The sequence below is a fragment of the Heliconius melpomene genome, chromosome 4, assembly GCF_056956725.1.
Source record: "Heliconius melpomene rosina isolate 202511_hmr_F chromosome 4, ASM5695672v1, whole genome shotgun sequence".
NCBI classification, from domain to species: domain Eukaryota; kingdom Metazoa; phylum Arthropoda; class Insecta; order Lepidoptera; family Nymphalidae; genus Heliconius; species Heliconius melpomene.
Genome location: NC_140392.1, coordinates 7,597,172 through 7,616,168, shown reverse-complemented (window position 1 = coordinate 7,616,168; position 18,997 = coordinate 7,597,172). Strand labels below are relative to the sequence as shown.

The following is an 18,997-nucleotide window of genomic DNA, read 5'->3' as shown; positions in this document are numbered from 1 at the left end:
TGCGTCGATCTAGTGAGTCTGGTATCTTAGTACCACCCTGCCTCCCTCTCCTCTGCCTACCCTGATACACGTGGGATACAGAGTAAAGCTGAAAAAATCTACTTTTATTCATATTCTTTACAACCTATTTATATTTCAAGTTTTCCTAAATTTACGTCAATTCATACTGTACTATATAAAAAAGTCCTTTAACAAAAAAGGAATGAAATATTAGATTTACTAATAAATATCCTTGGATATTATGTTATAAGAACTTTTCTGGTTCTATGTCTACTCACGCCGTGATTATGATTTTATTTCATACAAAAAACAGTATACTGTAAAAGTTACGAAGTATTATATTTTAAATATTTATTTTTTGGCATACTGAAATTAAATACATGAAAGAATTAAATACATGAAAAACTTTTGCGATTTGATTTATCATCGTTATTACATATTTCTACAAAAGGTGCTAATTCGGTATTTGGTGTTTCACTTAGAACATTAAATGTATTCTAAAAAAAAAAAACTTAACTAACTTCCAACTATATCTTTTATATATGCCTACAAAGGCTAAAAATACTAATGTCTTCTTTTTCTCTTACATAGATCACTTAAATTGCGTCATACACACACCCACTTTAAGGTTATATTGAAATATATACTCTAACTAACTACATTTTAAGATATAAATTAAATTATTTTAATTTAAATGTTACAAAAACAAGTTTGATTAATAATAGATATAAGTTGAGCGGCAACATATACGTCACTAGCGCTACATTTTTTTCACATTCCATATTACTATAGAAACGAAAACTTAAGATACATTCACTGCCTGAAGTTTATATTGCCCACTTGCCCAGTACCGCGATATCAGTTGAGTGCGCTTGTCGCTTTTGCCGTATAATTTTTATATATTTAGTTTTATAAAATGTCACAACAAGGGCCGGCCTTTGACGTAAATGCTATGACCTTAACCCGTTGGGTTTTGGCTCAGCAAAGAACAGCACCAACGGCTACAGGGGATTTAACACAGCTATTAAATTCCATACAAACAGCGGTGAAGGCGATACAAACAGCTGTGAGGAAAGCCGGCATAGCTAAACTGTTAGTTTACTTTATAATTACTTTAAGTTAATAATAGACTTTCACTTAAAATATAAATATATATATTTTTTTAATAATGTGAACAGATAAAACATTTACATACAAAGTATATTTTTTATTTTTTTACAGTCATGGAATCTCCGGAGATACTAACGTCCAAGGCGAAGAAGTCAAGAAACTGGATGTTCTCTCCAACGATCTCTTCATCAATATGCTCAAATCATCTTTCACCACCTGTCTGTTGGTGTCTGAAGAAAATCCGAATGTTTTACAGGTAAGCGATAGGTACATCACTAGTCCATTAAAATTAAAAAAAAAACAATAGAAATAAAATTCTTTCATAACTAATTGTTCGTCCTATGTTAAACAAAAATTTTGCATTAATTATAAATATCAAAATAATTTATTATAAATTCATTTACTTAGCCTATTTAATTGCATTATCAATAGGTTACTATTTTACATAGGATTGAATTTAAACAAAAAAAAGTTTGCTTTCTCTAATAAGTACTATGTATAATTTTGTCGTTGTTATGTTCAATTGAACTTTGTATCCAACCATTTTTTTCATGCAAGTTGTAAAATAATTTCAACCATATTATTATTGTACTTTAAAGATTACATTAACCAACGAAATTTTAATTTATTTAAATTATCAACTCACACCAAGGTCATGAACTTATTATCTTTAAATAAACAAAGTTTTTGATAACCTGTTTATTTATAATCAGGCGAAACACACCCACTAGATTAGCATTTCGTAAAACTATACGCGTAATAATAATTAAAAACAAGTTTTGTAAAATGTTCTGTAAAATATGACAAAAACAAGGAAATCTATCAACATCGATTTAACATTTACTTATGTAGATTTTATTATTGTAATGGTAATCCAGTTCTTGCAGTCCATAGGTGACTTGAGACTTCTGTCTGTTTAAGTTTAACCTTAATTTCGCAACCGTGTAACTGTAAACGTGACAGGTTATGGGTTCGGTTCCTGCACGAGAAGATGAATCATATAATATGTTCAATTCCTCGCTCTGATAAAAATATATAAAGTTCCGTCATTTAACAAGCAATGACTCCAGAATTTGGTAGAAAGTGGGCAACGGAAATGTTTAAGTGGAAACGGAGCATCTTTACTCTGGTTTCCTTTTGCCTATCCTCACAGGAGGGTTCTGAAGACTCGCCGCGAGTTTTTGCGAGGCTCCACGCAGTTTCCACGCACATACTTAGATATGGGATAACGTAACACGTTTGCTATTTTAATGTCGATGAGTAGAATCATTGATATTTTCAGATCCATAATTTGATTTCAACGACAAATTGTCTCACATATTTGTATTATAAATGTCTTCATTAAGTCATGCATAATTACTTCATGTTACAGGTTGAAACCGAAAGGCGAGGAAAATACGTAGTATGTTTCGATCCACTTGACGGCTCTTCCAACATCGACTGTCTCGTGTCTGTTGGCTCCATCTTTGCCATCTACAAGTTAGTCTTTAATTAATATTAACGCCCCTTAACAGGGACCCTAGTGAGGTTCCCTCTGCCTACCTTCCTGTTTGATGGCTATAACTTGAAGCTGATAATGTTAACGTCTTTATTATCAAATGTCTTAAATAATCTTCAGAAGAAAATATTATTAAGAAGTAATAAAAACATAATTTTAGAAAAACCTCAAACGGAGAGCCTTCAGAGTCAGACGCCCTCCGTCCCGGCAATGAGCTGGTTGCAGCTGGGTACGCATTGTATGGATCAGCGACCATGCTCGTTATATCCTTGGGAAAAGGAAAAGGCGTCAACGGATTCATGTACGATCCATCCATCGGAGAATTCATTTTGACTGATCCTAATATGAGAATACCGGAGAAGGGCAAGATTTACTCTATAAATGAAGGTAAATAACTATTCTAAGAAGATATCTTTTTTAAATGTCTATTTTTTATGTCACTAAATACAAAGCAACTGTCCTAAATAATTGTAATTGTAGAATCCGAGTTTATTCGAGCTTCACGCTATAGCTAGACTGAACGGAGCATCATACGCTCGGTATATCTGTACCTCTTTCGCTTTGTCCATTGTCAACAGCTTCTTCGTATATGTGCTCCAGGAGACCTCATGCGTTTTACGTGACTTTCTCTAGTATCATCGATACTGCGTTTTCGTTGATTGAACGAGGTCTCTTCCTGCTTCTCTTACAACTCACTCTTGTTTCATAAATCGTTTTATCCATTCTTTTGTCAGTCATTCTTTAAATTATACAAAATAATACCAAAGGCAGAGACAGACTTAAGGGTTTTGGCAGCTCCGAGCTCCAAATAAAGGCTCCACTCCACACAATTGATCTCACATCCATACATGTGATCTTTATGTGCTTCAGTTTACTTAGATTACATTGTAGTTCGAATTAACTAATAAGATTAACGTTTTATTAAGTCTATACACAACTCTCAATTTATTACAGGATATGCAGCAGAATGGTCAGAAGGTTTAATAAATTATATAGAAGAAAAGAAAAGACCTAAAACTGGTAAAGCCTACGGTGCTAGATACGTAGGCTCTATGGTAGCTGATGTGCACAGAACTATTAAATACGGTGGTATTTTCATGTACCCGGCTACAAAGTCTGCTCCAAAAGGAAAAGTAAGTCAAATATTCAATTTTTAAAGTCTCGTGTGAATAAAAATTATTCACATATTATAATTTAGGGTAATGTAGTAAAGAACTTCAATATAACGAAGTGATTAAGGATATAGCGCAGGGTACAACATAAAGCTAAATAAATAACTATTTTCCAGTTGCGTCTTCTCTACGAATGTAACCCAATGGCGTTCTTAGTGACCGAGGCCGGTGGTCTCGCTACCAACGGCTCGATACCCATCCTGGACATCAAACCTGCAACTATTCACGAACGGGCCCCATGCTATTTGGGCTCTAAAGGCGATGTCGAAGAATTATTGAAGTTCCTTAATTACTTTTAATGTGGATTTTTATGTACCTACATGTTTAGGGATAAATTTATATTTTTTTAGCAAGCATTTGTTACTAAAATTAATACTTATCTAACTAATGTGAATCGAAAATGTTATTGAGACTGACTGTTCTATCAATTATAATTTTTCATAATACCATATACCAACTATGAAATGTATTAAGCGTAATGATTTTGTAGTTTAATTACTATATTTTATTTTATATACTACAATTTTTTGACATTTTATATTTACGTACTTCATATTAACTCTTTGTTAGTGTGACTGTTATATAATGCTTCTTTTTATTTCATTTCTCATCATATATGACATTGTTGATATAAAGATCTTTAAACCGAATTAATTTAAGCATTTTTGTATTTAAGTCTTCCAATAACAGTATACAAATACAAATATATAATAAATTTATTTTATATACAATTTAATACAAGAAATAAAACCATGTTTAAAAATCACTTATACTTTTATTTATTTACAACTAAGGCTTTATTCATTTTATCATTATATATAAGTCAAAGACAAAACTATATAGGTCGTCAGTATACAGCATAAAGAAATTATTTTAATTTTCATCTAAAAAATATTTCTTAAAGAAAATGTACGTAAATACGAGTACATATGCTACGTACTTAATAGTCGATCATACTGTGTTTTATTTGTTACCCTACACTTCCTGAACGGCTGGACCGATTTGGATGAAATTTTGTGTTTATAATTCAATGAATTCTTGGAAGGATGGGTGAAAAAACCAAAATTGGAACAATAATTAAAATAAAACAGAAAGATTAATAATAAAAGAAAATATGCTATATTATTATTATTTTTTTTTTATATTATTTCGATGCTTCATGATTAATTTCCAGGATAACATTTACCGGCCAGGCTAGGTAAAATAGTATTTCATTATAAAATATTGGTACTATTATATTTTTTAATTATTATAAATAAACGAACGAATGAACAAATATAATTATGCGGTAAGAGCAACGAATTGGTGGAAAACGTCCAAAATGTGAGGATCTAAGTCTTGCGTAAACAGAAGAGTTTCCAATGTGCTGCTGTATTTCTGAACTTGCTCGTGATGCTGGGAAAAAAACAGTATCCAAAATCAATTGTAATTACTCGTATTAGCTTGTAAATAAATTATGTTGTTTAACCACGTTAAGTTTATATATATTTTTTTCAATAATACAAATATTTTTTATGCATATCCGTTAAGAAATTTTAATAAAAATATCAATATCATCAATAAAAAGGAGGTGTATCGAGGCTGTAACTTATTGCACTTAATCTATTCACCACCAACTCCGGTTATTACTCTTAGATATATAATTTTAGTTTTCATCTGAACGTCTTGTCGCCCATGAAGTGGTAGGCAAAGAAAACCTAGTGTCAATTATTATTATTTTATTTCTTTCTGCGATTTCCATCCTAATGATTGTTCTGCCAGAGCAGAAAAACAATTTAAATATAACAAGTTATTCGGAAAAGCATGGGAAGCTGTACCCAACTGTAAATATAATTTACTAAGAATACAAGGATAGCTAGTTAACAAAATTCACTTTGCCCACCAATCTTTACAATAAGCCCACCTTTAGCTCTTAATCTTTACTCAATTCCATTCCGCATAAAAGAAACACATTTACAATTTAAAGCATAAAGCCACAAATACAAATCGAAAATTAGCTACAACTTTACCAACTTACCAAAAGGAAGACCTGCCGTAACCTGGCCAGCGTGGCGCGGTACCAGTGCGTGTGCGGGTCGCGTGCGTCCGTGTCGGCGCGCACGAGGTGCTCCGACAGGATCATTATGAACCGCTGGAACACTATGAGGAAGAGACGCTTCTGATCCGTGTGCGCCATCTCCAGGCGCTCCTCCATGCGCTCTACAGCCTGATGTACAGAAATAATCAATATTCTAATCTTAAGCCCAATAACCAATATTCTAATCCTAAACCCAATCATCAATATCCCAATCCTAAAATCTCATAAACAATAAATTGTTTCATTTCCTCGTTCTGGTAACAAGGCGACGCGCAGCGTTGAATTCCGCCACTCAACACACAATGCCGGTGGTTTTTATTCTTGCTCAGGGGAATGATTAAATTCTTTTTCTGGCTCTGCACTAAGGACAATGGTAGAACAACGGCAGATCAAAAGTCATTTTTTCAAAGTCGTCCCTGACGCCCTATTTTTTTTTAATTAATAGTATAAGAGTGGAACTTTAATGTTATGAATTATTTTTTCGTGAATTACATTTGGAATATATATTTATTCATCGTGAAAAATTGTCATTCGTGAGAATGTCTATTTCAGGTAGTTCACTTTGATACTTTAAACATAATTTCCTTAAAAAAATGTGCAAATAGGTATAAAGTGTTATATGTTTTTGAAAAGCCCATAGTATGTAGATTTTAAAACAATTATTATATTATGGATATCGTGACTATATTTTTATAAAAAATATTAACAATAAGTGAAGAGAAAAAAGGTACGTGTTTAAAGTTCATCGAGACTTTTAACAGTTACCGACGTCTCCTGACGCGTTATATTTGATATTGTTTTATAGTCCAGATATTCATAAATAACATTTATCAAAAATCTGCTGCAGAGACCTGCAGACTGAGAAGTTATCACGAAAACTATGACACAAGTCAGGGGACACGAAAACTCTATCTATTGCAGTTTCTAATGTTTTACTATTTAATTGATCAGATTGCGGTAAATTTCCATAAAATTATTGTTATTTATTGATAAAAGGACGTTTTACACACATTTTGCACAATTATTTATTCACACTACCCTCATTTATGAAATTATATGAAGAGTGAATTAATTTAAAAAAACTATTACAAATCAGTAATAAAATTACTAACAGACGTTTGATTATTAAATGTTTTCACTAAATTTCAAAATGACGAATACTTTTAGTGTTTCAAGCGTGAATTATTACTCCCATACATTGAAGATGCAGGGTTTACATTCAATAGGAGAAGAATTAGCACCTCTTTAAATTATTTGAGGTTCCTAGTAAAGATTTTATTGATTAAAAAATTACTTATAGGTCCCGATTGTTCATCCTAATAAACTATTGGGCTTGTTAATTTCTTTTTAGATTTATGCAGTCGGGGTGTTTGTTTTTTAATAAATATTATTTTATTTTTCAAATTTTTGTTAGGATTCATTATGGTAATGATAATCATGATATACCTTTTTGAAATCCTCGTGTTAAGCTCTTGAATTTGATACCCATATTGTGGTATTCGAAACCAAAAATTTTTTTTCACTAAGTCCAATGGCGTCCCACAGCCGCCATGATTATTATATTTTAACGTCAACTATCTAAGAACACTTGGGCTGCTAAAGCGAATATAACGATACCTCAATTATATAAATCCGTTCAGCGGTTCTGGAGATACAAGGTAATAAAGAATATTGCATACATACGTACATACATACATACAAAATACGCGAGAAAAACATAACCCTTTCTTAGCAGTCGGGAATAATAATAAACTAATTTAATTATACATTTTTACTATTATTTACTGAAAACTTTTCTTTTCATTATTTTTTTATATATATATTCTCCAATAAAAGTATAATATCTGAACATCACCTAACGCACTATTTCATACTTTATGCTTGTGCAAAAATTCAATTGTTTATCTTAACAAATAAAAAAGTTATCGTTTTTTGATCTGATACAGTCCTCGATTTCCCATAGTGCTCTGGTACAAGACTAAAGGACTCAACACATAGTGCTTCGAAGATAAGGCGATGAGTGGGGAAATAAAAAAAATAAATCTTAAAAAACGAAGTTCCCTCTTCTTTTTTCTACTAAATACAGAATACGGCGTAAAGTTAAAATAACTTACTTCTTCAGTCGGCTTGTCCTGATCTTTCTTTTTCTTGCTCCCGCTCTCGTCCTCAGAGTCTGAGCTGCTGGAGTCTGCTCTGGCTAATGCTTCTCTTGCTTCTTGAAGCTCTTTACCTAAAAAGTTATAAAAATATAATTAATATAATACCAATTCTACTACTAAATATTTAAAGTATTCAATTTTGGTGAGAGAATGAAGGGAGTGACCAAACTAATACTTTTATTCATTTATATTTGCCCAACTTTGAACATAACAACAAACAAAATAAAAAAACCACACTCACTCAACTTCGACACATGCTTATTCATCTTATCGATCGTCAAATGCAATATCTCCCACAGACAGCTGTGCGTGAAGAAAGGTGCCATTTCTTTAGAGAACAACCAAGTGGCCACTGCGCTACATTCCACTATTTGTGTTTTAAGCATCTTGTCGACCAATACGCAAACCATCTGGCTATGTCTCTGCCATACTTCCCATACGTTACGGAGTACGCAGATTTGAGCTTCCTCCGATTCTGCTAGTATCTGTTTTGGAAAGAAGAGAAAAAAATGTTAAATTTTGTGTAATATGTTCTACTAAAACTATTAAAATGCTAAAATAGCCATCATAAAATAGTAAAATTCAACAAAAAAGTAATAGTTTAATATTTTTAGACGAATATACAGCATTTAAAATTTCGAATAAAACATTAAAAGCAAATTTTAAAGTTCAACATACAAAATTACCTTAAAAACATAATGAAATTTGGATATAGCTGCAAAACTATGAGAAATACTTTTGCTGCCAAGATTCAACAGAGTTTGTACGAAAACATCGATCTTTAAAGGATTGTAGGCGGTGTGGGCGGCGCTCGTGTCTCCTTCGCGGAGAGGATTGGGCAGCTCACGTAACACGTTCAAAGCCTCCTCGGGGGTGCATTTGTTACGGACACATGTAACTAGCTGGTATGCTGCTTCAGTACCGGGTAGGGAGGCTGTGGAGAAATGTATTCTAATAAATATTTTGTTCTTTAAAAAGAACTAAAGTTTTTAAAGGCATATAACACTTTAGCGGGTATAATGGTTACATCTAAACGATTATTGTGCTGTAAAATAGCCTAGGTATAGTCTTCCTCGATAAAAGGGCTATCCAAAACAATACATTTTTTAAATTAGATCCTGAGGTACGTGCACTTAACCACTCAGCTTTATATGTATTAGTATACATTATTAATAATTAAACGTATATCTATATTAATATTTATGTAAAATTTATTTATCTTTAACGCTGACTTAAATATCCTTATGGCGATGAAATATGTAAAAACATAATAATAGCTTTCGTTCAAAATAATCTGAACTTTCACGGAACAAAAATAATGACGAACCACCAGAAATTTATTTATATCATTACAAGAACTTAAAATTGGTAATCACAAATAAAGAATAATGCAGACAATTCTGGTAGCATAGGTAGGTACCTATTATATATGTAATCGTATGAAATATCACAGCGAAACCCCGCGGCCACTTTCCATCTCGCGTCGCGTGCCCGAACGATGTTTTCAGGTATTTTAATGTTGGTTTCAAATCATTCCAATTGTCTTCGTTATTATAATGTCGTTCATGATTTCCTTCATTTAATATATTCATTGATCATTTTTACATTAAATTTATTTTTATGTAATTGTAAATTACTTTTGTATTGTAAAAAATTGAATACGATATCACGACGGTATGAGGGCGTTAACTTTTAATACAAATAGGACCATATGGTAGATTAACTATTCATACTCTATCAGCTTCATGCTGTATGCCGCACACGGGTAGGCAGAGGAAACCTGGGAGGGAATTGCGTGTTGAGTGGCACAACTCAAAGCCGCGCGCTTTGCTTCGACACCAGGGCGAACAAATGAAAATATGAAATATTTCTGTTTTTTATATTATTATTCTGTTTTTTAATCAAAACGTGTCGACCTATTCAAGAATATTAAAGATTATATTTATGACAACCTGAAGAGCTACTGAAAATTTTATATAAAAAAGACGATTCAAAATAAAGACAAAAAACAATTTAAATATCTAAAAAAAAATACAAATTATATTCAGTATAAACACATATATCATTAAAACCATTACATATGAAGATACAAAACGCAATCGCAATTTCCTCCATCGGTTATGGTGTTACAACACTAACAGTATTGTCTGTAGATGCGTTGATTGCTGGTGAGATCGTATCTATTATTTCTTAACGAGGAGTGCTTTAGCACTATTGGTCATTAAATAAATAATGACCTATAAAAAGCCAATTAATTCTTTTGGCAGAAAACAAAACGATTTATTCATATTAAATTTAAAAAATATGCTTCTATTAATAAAACGAAACAGGAACGAACTTAGAAAATAAATTACCTATCATTTGTTTAGTGTCAATCAATTTCAAGACTACATAATATAAAGACATGCGACAATCATTTTTATAACATTTTCCAAATATATTTTTTAAGATATATATAGATAGATACATATAAATCAAGAAAATCTATACAATTTTCCGTATAAAGTGGGGTTAGATATAGCACTCTACATAGCCACAGTCAGTCCACGCTGGCCGGTGCTCTGGCGCCGTACGCGTTCTATACTAGTGGTAAATAAATAAATAAATATATATCGATATCGTGCAGAGGAATGATCGAAGATGCGGTCCACATTACTGTGCGTTTTCTTTACACTAATTGTAAGTATAATCAACTAAATTATACGTTGCAATCGCTTTTCACTACTGTACTCTGTCATGTTGAAAATGCTAGTTTCATCTAATATTGGTGCTATTTATTTATGGGATTATAGATATTATGAGTTTTAATATACTCGTATATTTATATAAAGATGTAAAAATATTTTGTAAATTTAACAAATGTATGTTAGAAAAATGTTATTAGAAAATAGTCTTAGATTAAATGTCAAAATAAAAATTTTTCAAAATAATTACATTTCAGAATAGACAGATATTCAATTTGTTTTAAATTAACAAGCAACTTGTATTTATAAAAACTTCAAATATTAGAGGCCATAATGGGGCAACACAGCATCTTACTGTAAACGGGAAGCTTTCAGTTCGAATTCTACTCGAGGGAATGATTAATAAATTATATTAATTGCCCCGCTCTGATAGATAAAGCGCGGCGTTGAGTACCACCACTGTTGAGTGGTGGTCAACATACACTTTCGAGCTTTTACGCTTTAAAGCCAAAAATGAGGAACAGGGTATCTTAACCGTAGGTTCCCTCTACCTACCTAGCAAATATCAAACAAAAAAATACACAACAATAACGTAAATGCTCCAAAAAACGCATGAATAGCGCAAAAATGTCCAGATATTATGATAAAGAACGCCCTTTAACAATAAAGCTGATCACACGTGAAGATCAATATCACGGAGCACCGACCTCGAAGCATTGTCTCTATATGAGATTTTCCCAGGAATGTGGGCCAATAGACACGGTTATCATAATATCTGTGCACCCACGATTTTTAACCAATTTATGTTTATAATAATAATAATAGTTTAAGCATTTTAGATTATAGTAAGTTATTAAAAATATATATTTTTATTAATTAATTATTTTTCTATATATATTATTGAAATATTAATTTAATATTTTATGTAACAATATATTTTTAATCTATTCTGCATTAGTTAGTAAATTGTGTTTTGTTTATTGAAATTTTAAACGGCCTAACGGCTTTTTGTAATTAGCTAGCATACTGTATCCACCCTAAGTTTTATTTTGTATTTGTTTCCTTTCTCATTGTGTAATGTTGTCATAATTAGTGGATCTAATAAATAAATAAATAAATAATTGTATTACATAAAATGGCAAATAACCTTTACGGATTTTTTCAATTATGAAACTTACAATTACGAATCTATACGGATTCCGTTTTTGCCATTTGGCTATGGAATTCTATAAGCGCTTAAATAAAACGATTTAAGCGAAACAATTAATACCGCCCTTGAAATTAAAATCGAATGTAAATTGTGAGTAATATTACAAGCTACACGGCTCTTACACATCTAGGCCCAGATCGTATCTTCTAAGATAACTTTATGTAGCGCCGCAAGGAGCTTCTAACACTTAATATATTAATAACGCTTTCGTTGACTATTAATAAATATTTTGTTTATACTTAGTTAACAGATTAAATTTATCAAAAATAGTGCAATATGACATAAATACAGTACCATACACAACTACATTGAGTAAGCAAAATAATTAAAACGAATACGAATACGGATATTTTTTTTTACATTGAATTGACTAATAAATAATGAATATTCAAATAAGGATATATAGGTACATAAAGTTAATAAATTACAATCACTCGATATGAGTTCGGAAAAATTTAAACTGTATTAGTCTATTGGAAAATCGCGTCGCGAGGGTTGGATTGTGAAGCACGCAACGGTCGCCGCACGCCATCCGAGCGCGCACTTTCCCGCCAACCGCCATTTTACTTTCGAACGCATATTTAAATATTTTTTCAGCAATTACAATCGAGCATTAATATCTTATTAGTATTCGCTTTATTTGTATTTAATTACTGTAATTACTTTTTCAGATACAAAGAGAAGATGTTTGGGCACAGTTTGATGACTTCAGACCGACGCCGATCCCGCTTAATGAATGGCACCACGACAGAAGGGACAACCGCGCTGGAACATTGCACGAAACGTTCAGAACATCAGCGCCCCCAACAGTGGCCGCCGTGCCAGCCCACTACTGGGAGGACGCGCTAAAACACAGCGTATATTTAACGCTAGTAAGAGATAAAATCGACCAGCTTATTGCCAAAGGTGACGTCATATCTCCAAATAGTAAACCCAACGGTTACGATTCTAAAGAGATCGATGATCACGATTTATGGGACAAAATCAAATCGGCACCATTTGATAGAATACCAGAAGAGGAACCGGCTTCCTTCGGCGACGTCACGATCATGGCAAAAGGACGCCTCTTGGAACGTAACGGAGGTTTCCGCTTTGCTGAAGATGAGAGGACGAAAGAAAAATGCAGTCAAAATAATTGCTTACAAGACGTCAAAGCATTTTGGTCTGTGAAACGTGTCAGACAAAGGGATCAGGAAATGTCTCCAGGAAAATATCATTACGAGTTAACCTTTTCTGTTATATCACAAACACCTCAAAAACAAAGAAAACCTTATGAGAATCCAATAAGAACATTTACTGTAAAGGAAAGTTCTCCTGCTAAAATATTTGAGAATCGAAAAGAATATAATAGATTCCCACAACCTCAAGTCTCGAGACCGGAGAGAGCAATATGGGTTCACAAAAATATAGCACCATCTAAATTTGTAGGTAGAAAACAGCACGTTTCAGGTTTAGAGAGAATATTTTCGTCATTGTTTTCAGACGACGACGATAGATCATATGAAATGCCTACAACAAAATATAAGCAAAATTCTTACTTTCCACAAGGGGTCACACAATATTCAAAAATAGGTCACGTAGGAATACCAGTTGACGCACATCAACAAATTCCTTATCCGTACAGACCACAACCTATGAAACATGTTCGTCCGCCGCTTCAAGCGCCACCAACAAATGCAAATCAATATCAATATCAAGAATTCCTAGGGTCTCCAACAACTGCCAATAGTATCCCATATGCTCAATACCCTTATGACCATAGACAAGAATCAAGTCAAATAGGAAAAACAACACGCCCAGCTGTACTGCCTACGCCTTTGCCACCAATTTCACCACCTATGGAGCAATCTGCGGAATCTATAAATACGATGTCAATGGAAAATATAAATAACACTTTTAGACCTGATGGAATTAGATTCCACAAAACGTACAACAAATATAACACACCAGTTAAAGTGAATTATTTTTCGGACCATGTAAGACCGCCAGTATACAATGCACCACCTGGTGTGTTTGTGACAATGGATAAAAAACCTTTTAAACCAATGCCACCTTTAAAATTGGTTAATTCTAAGCCACACAAAACATATAAGCCAAAAGATTTCCGACCCAGCCCACAAATCGTTGATCAACCTCCTGAGGAAGATTTGTTTTCAGAAACGGACTTTAGGCCAATGAAAATTAATTTTTCTGATGATGCTTCCTCCGAGAAAAGTGTCATTATTCACACGAATAAAAAGACGGATAGCAAAGTTCGAAAACCGTCCACCACAGCTAAAAAGCATCCGAAAAAGCATGACAATGTAAAAAATCATAGATTTACAGCAACGAGTGCTGTTCCAGATATAATAACAGCTCAGATTAACGTTGAAGAAGAAATTGAAAACATGGCTTGGGCAAATATTTTAGGGTCACTTACTAAAACTACCCCAATTGACCCTCAAACAGAAATGCCTACTATTGAGCTAACTACACCTATGACAACTTCTACAACTAAAACGACAGCAACCCCGCAGAAAAAAGTATCAACAACTACTGAAGCAGAAAGGGAAATCACGACATCGACAACTATGAAACCTAAAAGACGTACACGACCTCCACCAAAATTCACTAAACAAGAAAAAGTAAAGAAACATAAGAGGATAACAACGACAACAACAACTACAACGACAACAAACGCTCCAGAAATTACCCTGAAAAGAAGACCCACAAATGATTTGACACTACAAGCAAGTTCCTCACCAATAATTCCATCAAAACCAAGATCTACATCTACTTCAACAACTTCTCCAGCAACCACAGCATCTAGTACTACTACCACGACCCCCAAACCAACAACTACGAAAGCAACAACACAAGCAGCGACTACTAGCAAACCGACTGTATCAACAACTCAACCAAAAAATAAAAACCGATTTAGACAATCGACATTAATGCTAAAGGGAACCTCGTTAAAACATGACAGGTGGAGTACAAACGCAATGCAAAAGAATCAAACGGCTACGACGGCAATGGCTCCTTCGTCTTACTTACACAGAAGAAAGGGATCTAATTTTCAAGGTTATGTGTCTTCTACGACTACTAGATATGTAGATGAAGAAAAAGAACGTGAAAGAGAAAATCATATTGACAAATTAAGAACTTCTCCCACAGAAATTACGACGAAAATGTCTGAAATAGCGTCACAGACAAATATGTATGAGGAAACTGTAGATCAATATGAAGCTAATAATGTAATGCCATTGGAGAAAGTAGGAGAAGAAAATAATACCGACCATATAGATTCCGAAGAGGAATCAAAAGACAAAGCAGAATATATTTTTGAACCCACACTTAGTCAAAATACAGCAAATAACAACGTCGAAGATCCAACAACACCAAAAAGTAAAAGTAAATGCAAAAGGAAAAAGCAAAATATATCGACTACAGTGATCTCATCTAATGAAGATTCAGAGACGACAACGGCAACAGCACTAATTCCTAATCTCATATCACCAAAAAATGTTAAAGACATAACAACAACTGAAAGTGATATTTTACAAGATTTTATGAATTATAGTTTCAGTGAAAATGATAAGACAACAACAGCTGAATTACTACAGGAAGAAAGTTCAAATCACGAGAGTTACGCAAAATTTGAAGATGGTCTTAAAGATTTTTTAGGAGTATTTAAGGATAAAAAAGCCAAAGAAGAAGAATCTTTAATAGATAATGAGTACAGTGAAGAAGAAAGTGATGTTAATCAAGATGATGAAGATATTGATAATAATGATCAAGACAGCGACGAGGACGACAGTGAGAGTGACGAAGACGACTACGAAGAAAGCAAAATTCCCTCCATAGATGATGATATAGGCTTTAATTCAGAAGAAGATAAAGAAACTACAGACGATTTACAATACAAAGATGAAGGTGAGCCTAAAGCTCATTCTTACAGTTTCTTAGAATTAATGGCCATGTCATAGACTGAACTCTTATTAGATCATTTAATTGCAGCTTTAAATTAAGTCATAAGATGAAAACAAACAAACATGAGGCATTTAACCATTTTCACTCTCATGCCACATTTGCTGCCTTCGCTATGTAAATATTTATTTTTAGTTAAGATAAAATAGCAATATTTTTTATAATTTTAATATTATAAAACACAATAATAATAGCATAAAAATCTTTTGTAGACTATTTTGTATAAAACATTAAATAAAATAATTTTTTCTATGTTTTATTCATGTAATTCTTACCTGCGCCTTCCATAGAGTATTTGTATATAGGTTCTGGTTTCAGAGGCACAAATGCAGATAATGATTCTGGAGTCATATCTTTGATACGCTGATGATACGATAACCTACATAAAAATTTCAGATATTATTATAATAAATAATTTCCAATTTATATTTCACTTTCTTGTTTAAAAATATATGATACCTTATATTAATTATTTCCATTTTATATATATTTTTTATATTTATTTATATATTATTTTAAGTAAATAAGTAATGAATTGCATTTTTTTCTAGTTTCTACTGTATCCCCACATATGGCAAAGGGAACCTAGTGTGGAGACTCTCCCTTTTTTATTTTCTGTTCAATATTTAGACATTGATTACTGAGAAACAGAACTAAATACTTGTCTCAGGAAAGTGATGAAATAATTTTTCCCCCAATTGGATATTGAACTTGCAATCATCACAATTTATATAACAATCAAACTTCTTATTATGTTAAGAATATAATCAAATATTTTGTACCTTAAACATTTCCCCAATACTTCCCTAATAAACCTAGGCTTGGGATGGTCTGCATCCAACTGGGCACAAGCTTCCCAGTCCTCCCACGACCACCTGTACTGGAAGTTACTTATATGATATGAGAACCAGTTCACTAATCTGTAACAAAATATTATTTATAACTATAAGATAATAAAACATTTTTAACATTTGTAAATGTTACTACACAATTAAGAAAGAAAATGGCCACTATGACCACTAAGTTAATCATTAAAATTTTATGCAAATAATAAACAAATATAATATTTTTTATTTTATAATGGTAAAGAATTGATATTTTTTATTAAATATCATAGCACCTGTGTGCATATAGTAATATACAGATAAATATAAAATATTACCTATCAAAACAAGCAATGTTCATTGAATCTATTCTCATGAACAAAATCTCAGTTGCCTGTGCTAACACTTGTGGCATAGTAGAAGGCTGAAGCTTACATAGCTCAATCAAAATAGACCCATAGCATATCTCCAAATATCTTGGAGCTGGCAAATTAAATAACTCTGCAAAAATAACTTCAACAACACAATATTCTAATGGTATTTTTGTTTTGTAAGGAAAACATAGAAGCTGGGCAGCACATTCTTTCCTTTCTAAGTGATATGCTTCTATTATGTTGTGTAAATGTTCTTCAATGAGGAATCTTTCTATAGAATGAGCTCCTGGAAGTACTGGACCATCAGGACAGTCAGTGTAATCAAACATTCTGAATATAACCCTGGGCATTGGATATGTATCGCCATCATTATGTGGTGGAGGCTAAAAGAGAATAAAATCTACAGTTAATAATGTAAGATGCCATTGTGGATTATTATTTTATGGCTATATGACAAAGCACAGAAGCAATTATAAATTTGAGAAACCAGTTTTGTTAACATTAGATTCCCTCTGCCTAATTTCTTTGAACTGGTATTTAAATTTTAATTTATTCTTAATATACAGAACAAGACAAAAAAAATTGTGATAATTCACATCTTTTTTTTTTGTCTAAAATATGAAGAGTAAAAATAAAAATAACCTGTATGGCTGGTAATGTATGTTGTAGAGCTTCACACAATATGGAATCAAATGCAAGGTATGGTCTGGGTATATGCTTTTCTGACCAATTGTCTTGCCTTAATTTTTTTATTTGTGCCCATAGACAATCTAAATACTCCTCTTGTAGATGAGGAGAGTCTGCTGACCACACTTTTAAAGCTGGCCAATGTTTCTTACTGCGCTTATTTAAAAACACTTCAATAGTTACAAGTAAGAGGTCTAATTGGGATTCCTTCTTTTCATATAACTCTCTCCCAACCCATGGTAAAGTTGATAGTACTGCAAACACAAACCAATCCCTTCTGACTTGAGGGACACTATCTTCATTAGCACAATCTACTAAGGTTTCAAGTAATGTCAATAAAGATGAAGCTGCCAATACATGGCAATTGACTAAATCAGATATAAATCTCAGACAATAACGAGCTGCATTCCACTTGCCAGTTTTCAAGTTTTCTTTAAAAGTTTTAACAATATAATCAACAAATTCACCACCAAAATTGTAATTTTTTGCATTTAACAATCCAACTAGTGTGGCATAGATGGTACATTTTTCTGGCATACGTATAGCACATTCTGTCAAAATACGTAAAATTTTCACACGAAATGTACTTAAATCGGCTTCCAATACACTTGCTAAGCCTTCCAAATTACTTTCTAAACTAGAACTACTTTTCTCTCCTACTCGTAAAATAAGAGATTCTAGTCTGTCTTCAATTTCTTGATTTTCTGATACACGGCGTCGTTTTCTATGAAGGCGCTCTGAAACGATTATACTATTTTTATAAGATTTGAATATAATTTAACCTATAAATTTGATTTTTCCAATATATTACCGTATCCATCTTCTTCTTCATGAGCTCGTCTACGATTCATGGTTTCAAAGGAAGCAATTTTGCTAAAATTAGATTCCAAAATGGAATCAAAAATATTTTATAAGAGAAATAGTAAAGAAAATTAACAATCGTCAACACAATTTACAAAGTTGACGCTCTGTTTGACAGCTGAGGTGCTGAGCACAGAACACATATACCCAAGGCACAGAATACATTTACTCAAACCAAACCCAAAAGCTGGTTGAGTGCAATCAGTGCACAGAAGTTCGCAGATGATTCTCTGTGGTCAGAGCACATATGGCCAGTCTGTCCAGTCACTAATAAAAATAAAAACATTGCTTAAGCAATTTCTTCCAAAAGTCAGTGTTAATATTATTGATTTTTAAACAATAATTACAAGTTACAGTATCTGCTTTAAAATGTTT

General features: G+C 32.6%; 3 protein-coding genes across 3 annotated transcripts; 2 read left to right on the top strand and 1 right to left on the bottom strand.

The window, feature by feature from the left end:
- The first annotated feature begins 625 nt into the window (after positions 1-625).
- Positions 626-4,438, top strand: fbp (fructose-1,6-bisphosphatase). Its single transcript, XM_085185016.1, has 6 exons — positions 626-1,092; positions 1,222-1,366; positions 2,483-2,589; positions 2,769-2,995; positions 3,563-3,741; positions 3,897-4,438. The coding sequence occupies exons 1-6, from the start codon at positions 917-919 to the stop codon at positions 4,077-4,079; spliced, it is 1,017 nt and encodes a 338-aa protein (XP_085041142.1). The 5' UTR covers positions 626-916; the 3' UTR covers positions 4,080-4,438.
- A 97-nt stretch (positions 4,439-4,535) lies between these two features.
- Cbp80 (Nuclear cap-binding protein subunit 1) lies at positions 4,536-18,767 on the bottom strand. Its single transcript, XM_085185012.1, has 10 exons — positions 18,573-18,767; positions 17,717-18,498; positions 17,039-17,457; positions 16,659-16,796; positions 16,152-16,255; positions 8,703-8,950; positions 8,258-8,501; positions 7,972-8,087; positions 5,798-5,986; positions 4,536-5,175 (listed from the first exon to the last, which is right to left on the bottom strand). Exons 1-10 carry the CDS (start codon positions 18,610-18,612, stop codon positions 5,062-5,064), a joined length of 2,394 nt encoding a protein of 797 aa, XP_085041138.1. The 5' UTR covers positions 18,613-18,767; the 3' UTR covers positions 4,536-5,061.
- LOC146539617 (uncharacterized) lies at positions 10,570-16,061 on the top strand. The gene is made up of 2 exons (XM_085185010.1): positions 10,570-10,695; positions 12,582-16,061. The coding sequence occupies exons 1-2, from the start codon at positions 10,657-10,659 to the stop codon at positions 15,873-15,875; spliced, it is 3,333 nt and encodes a 1,110-aa protein (XP_085041136.1). The 5' UTR covers positions 10,570-10,656; the 3' UTR covers positions 15,876-16,061.
- Positions 18,768-18,997: the final 230 nt, after the last annotated feature.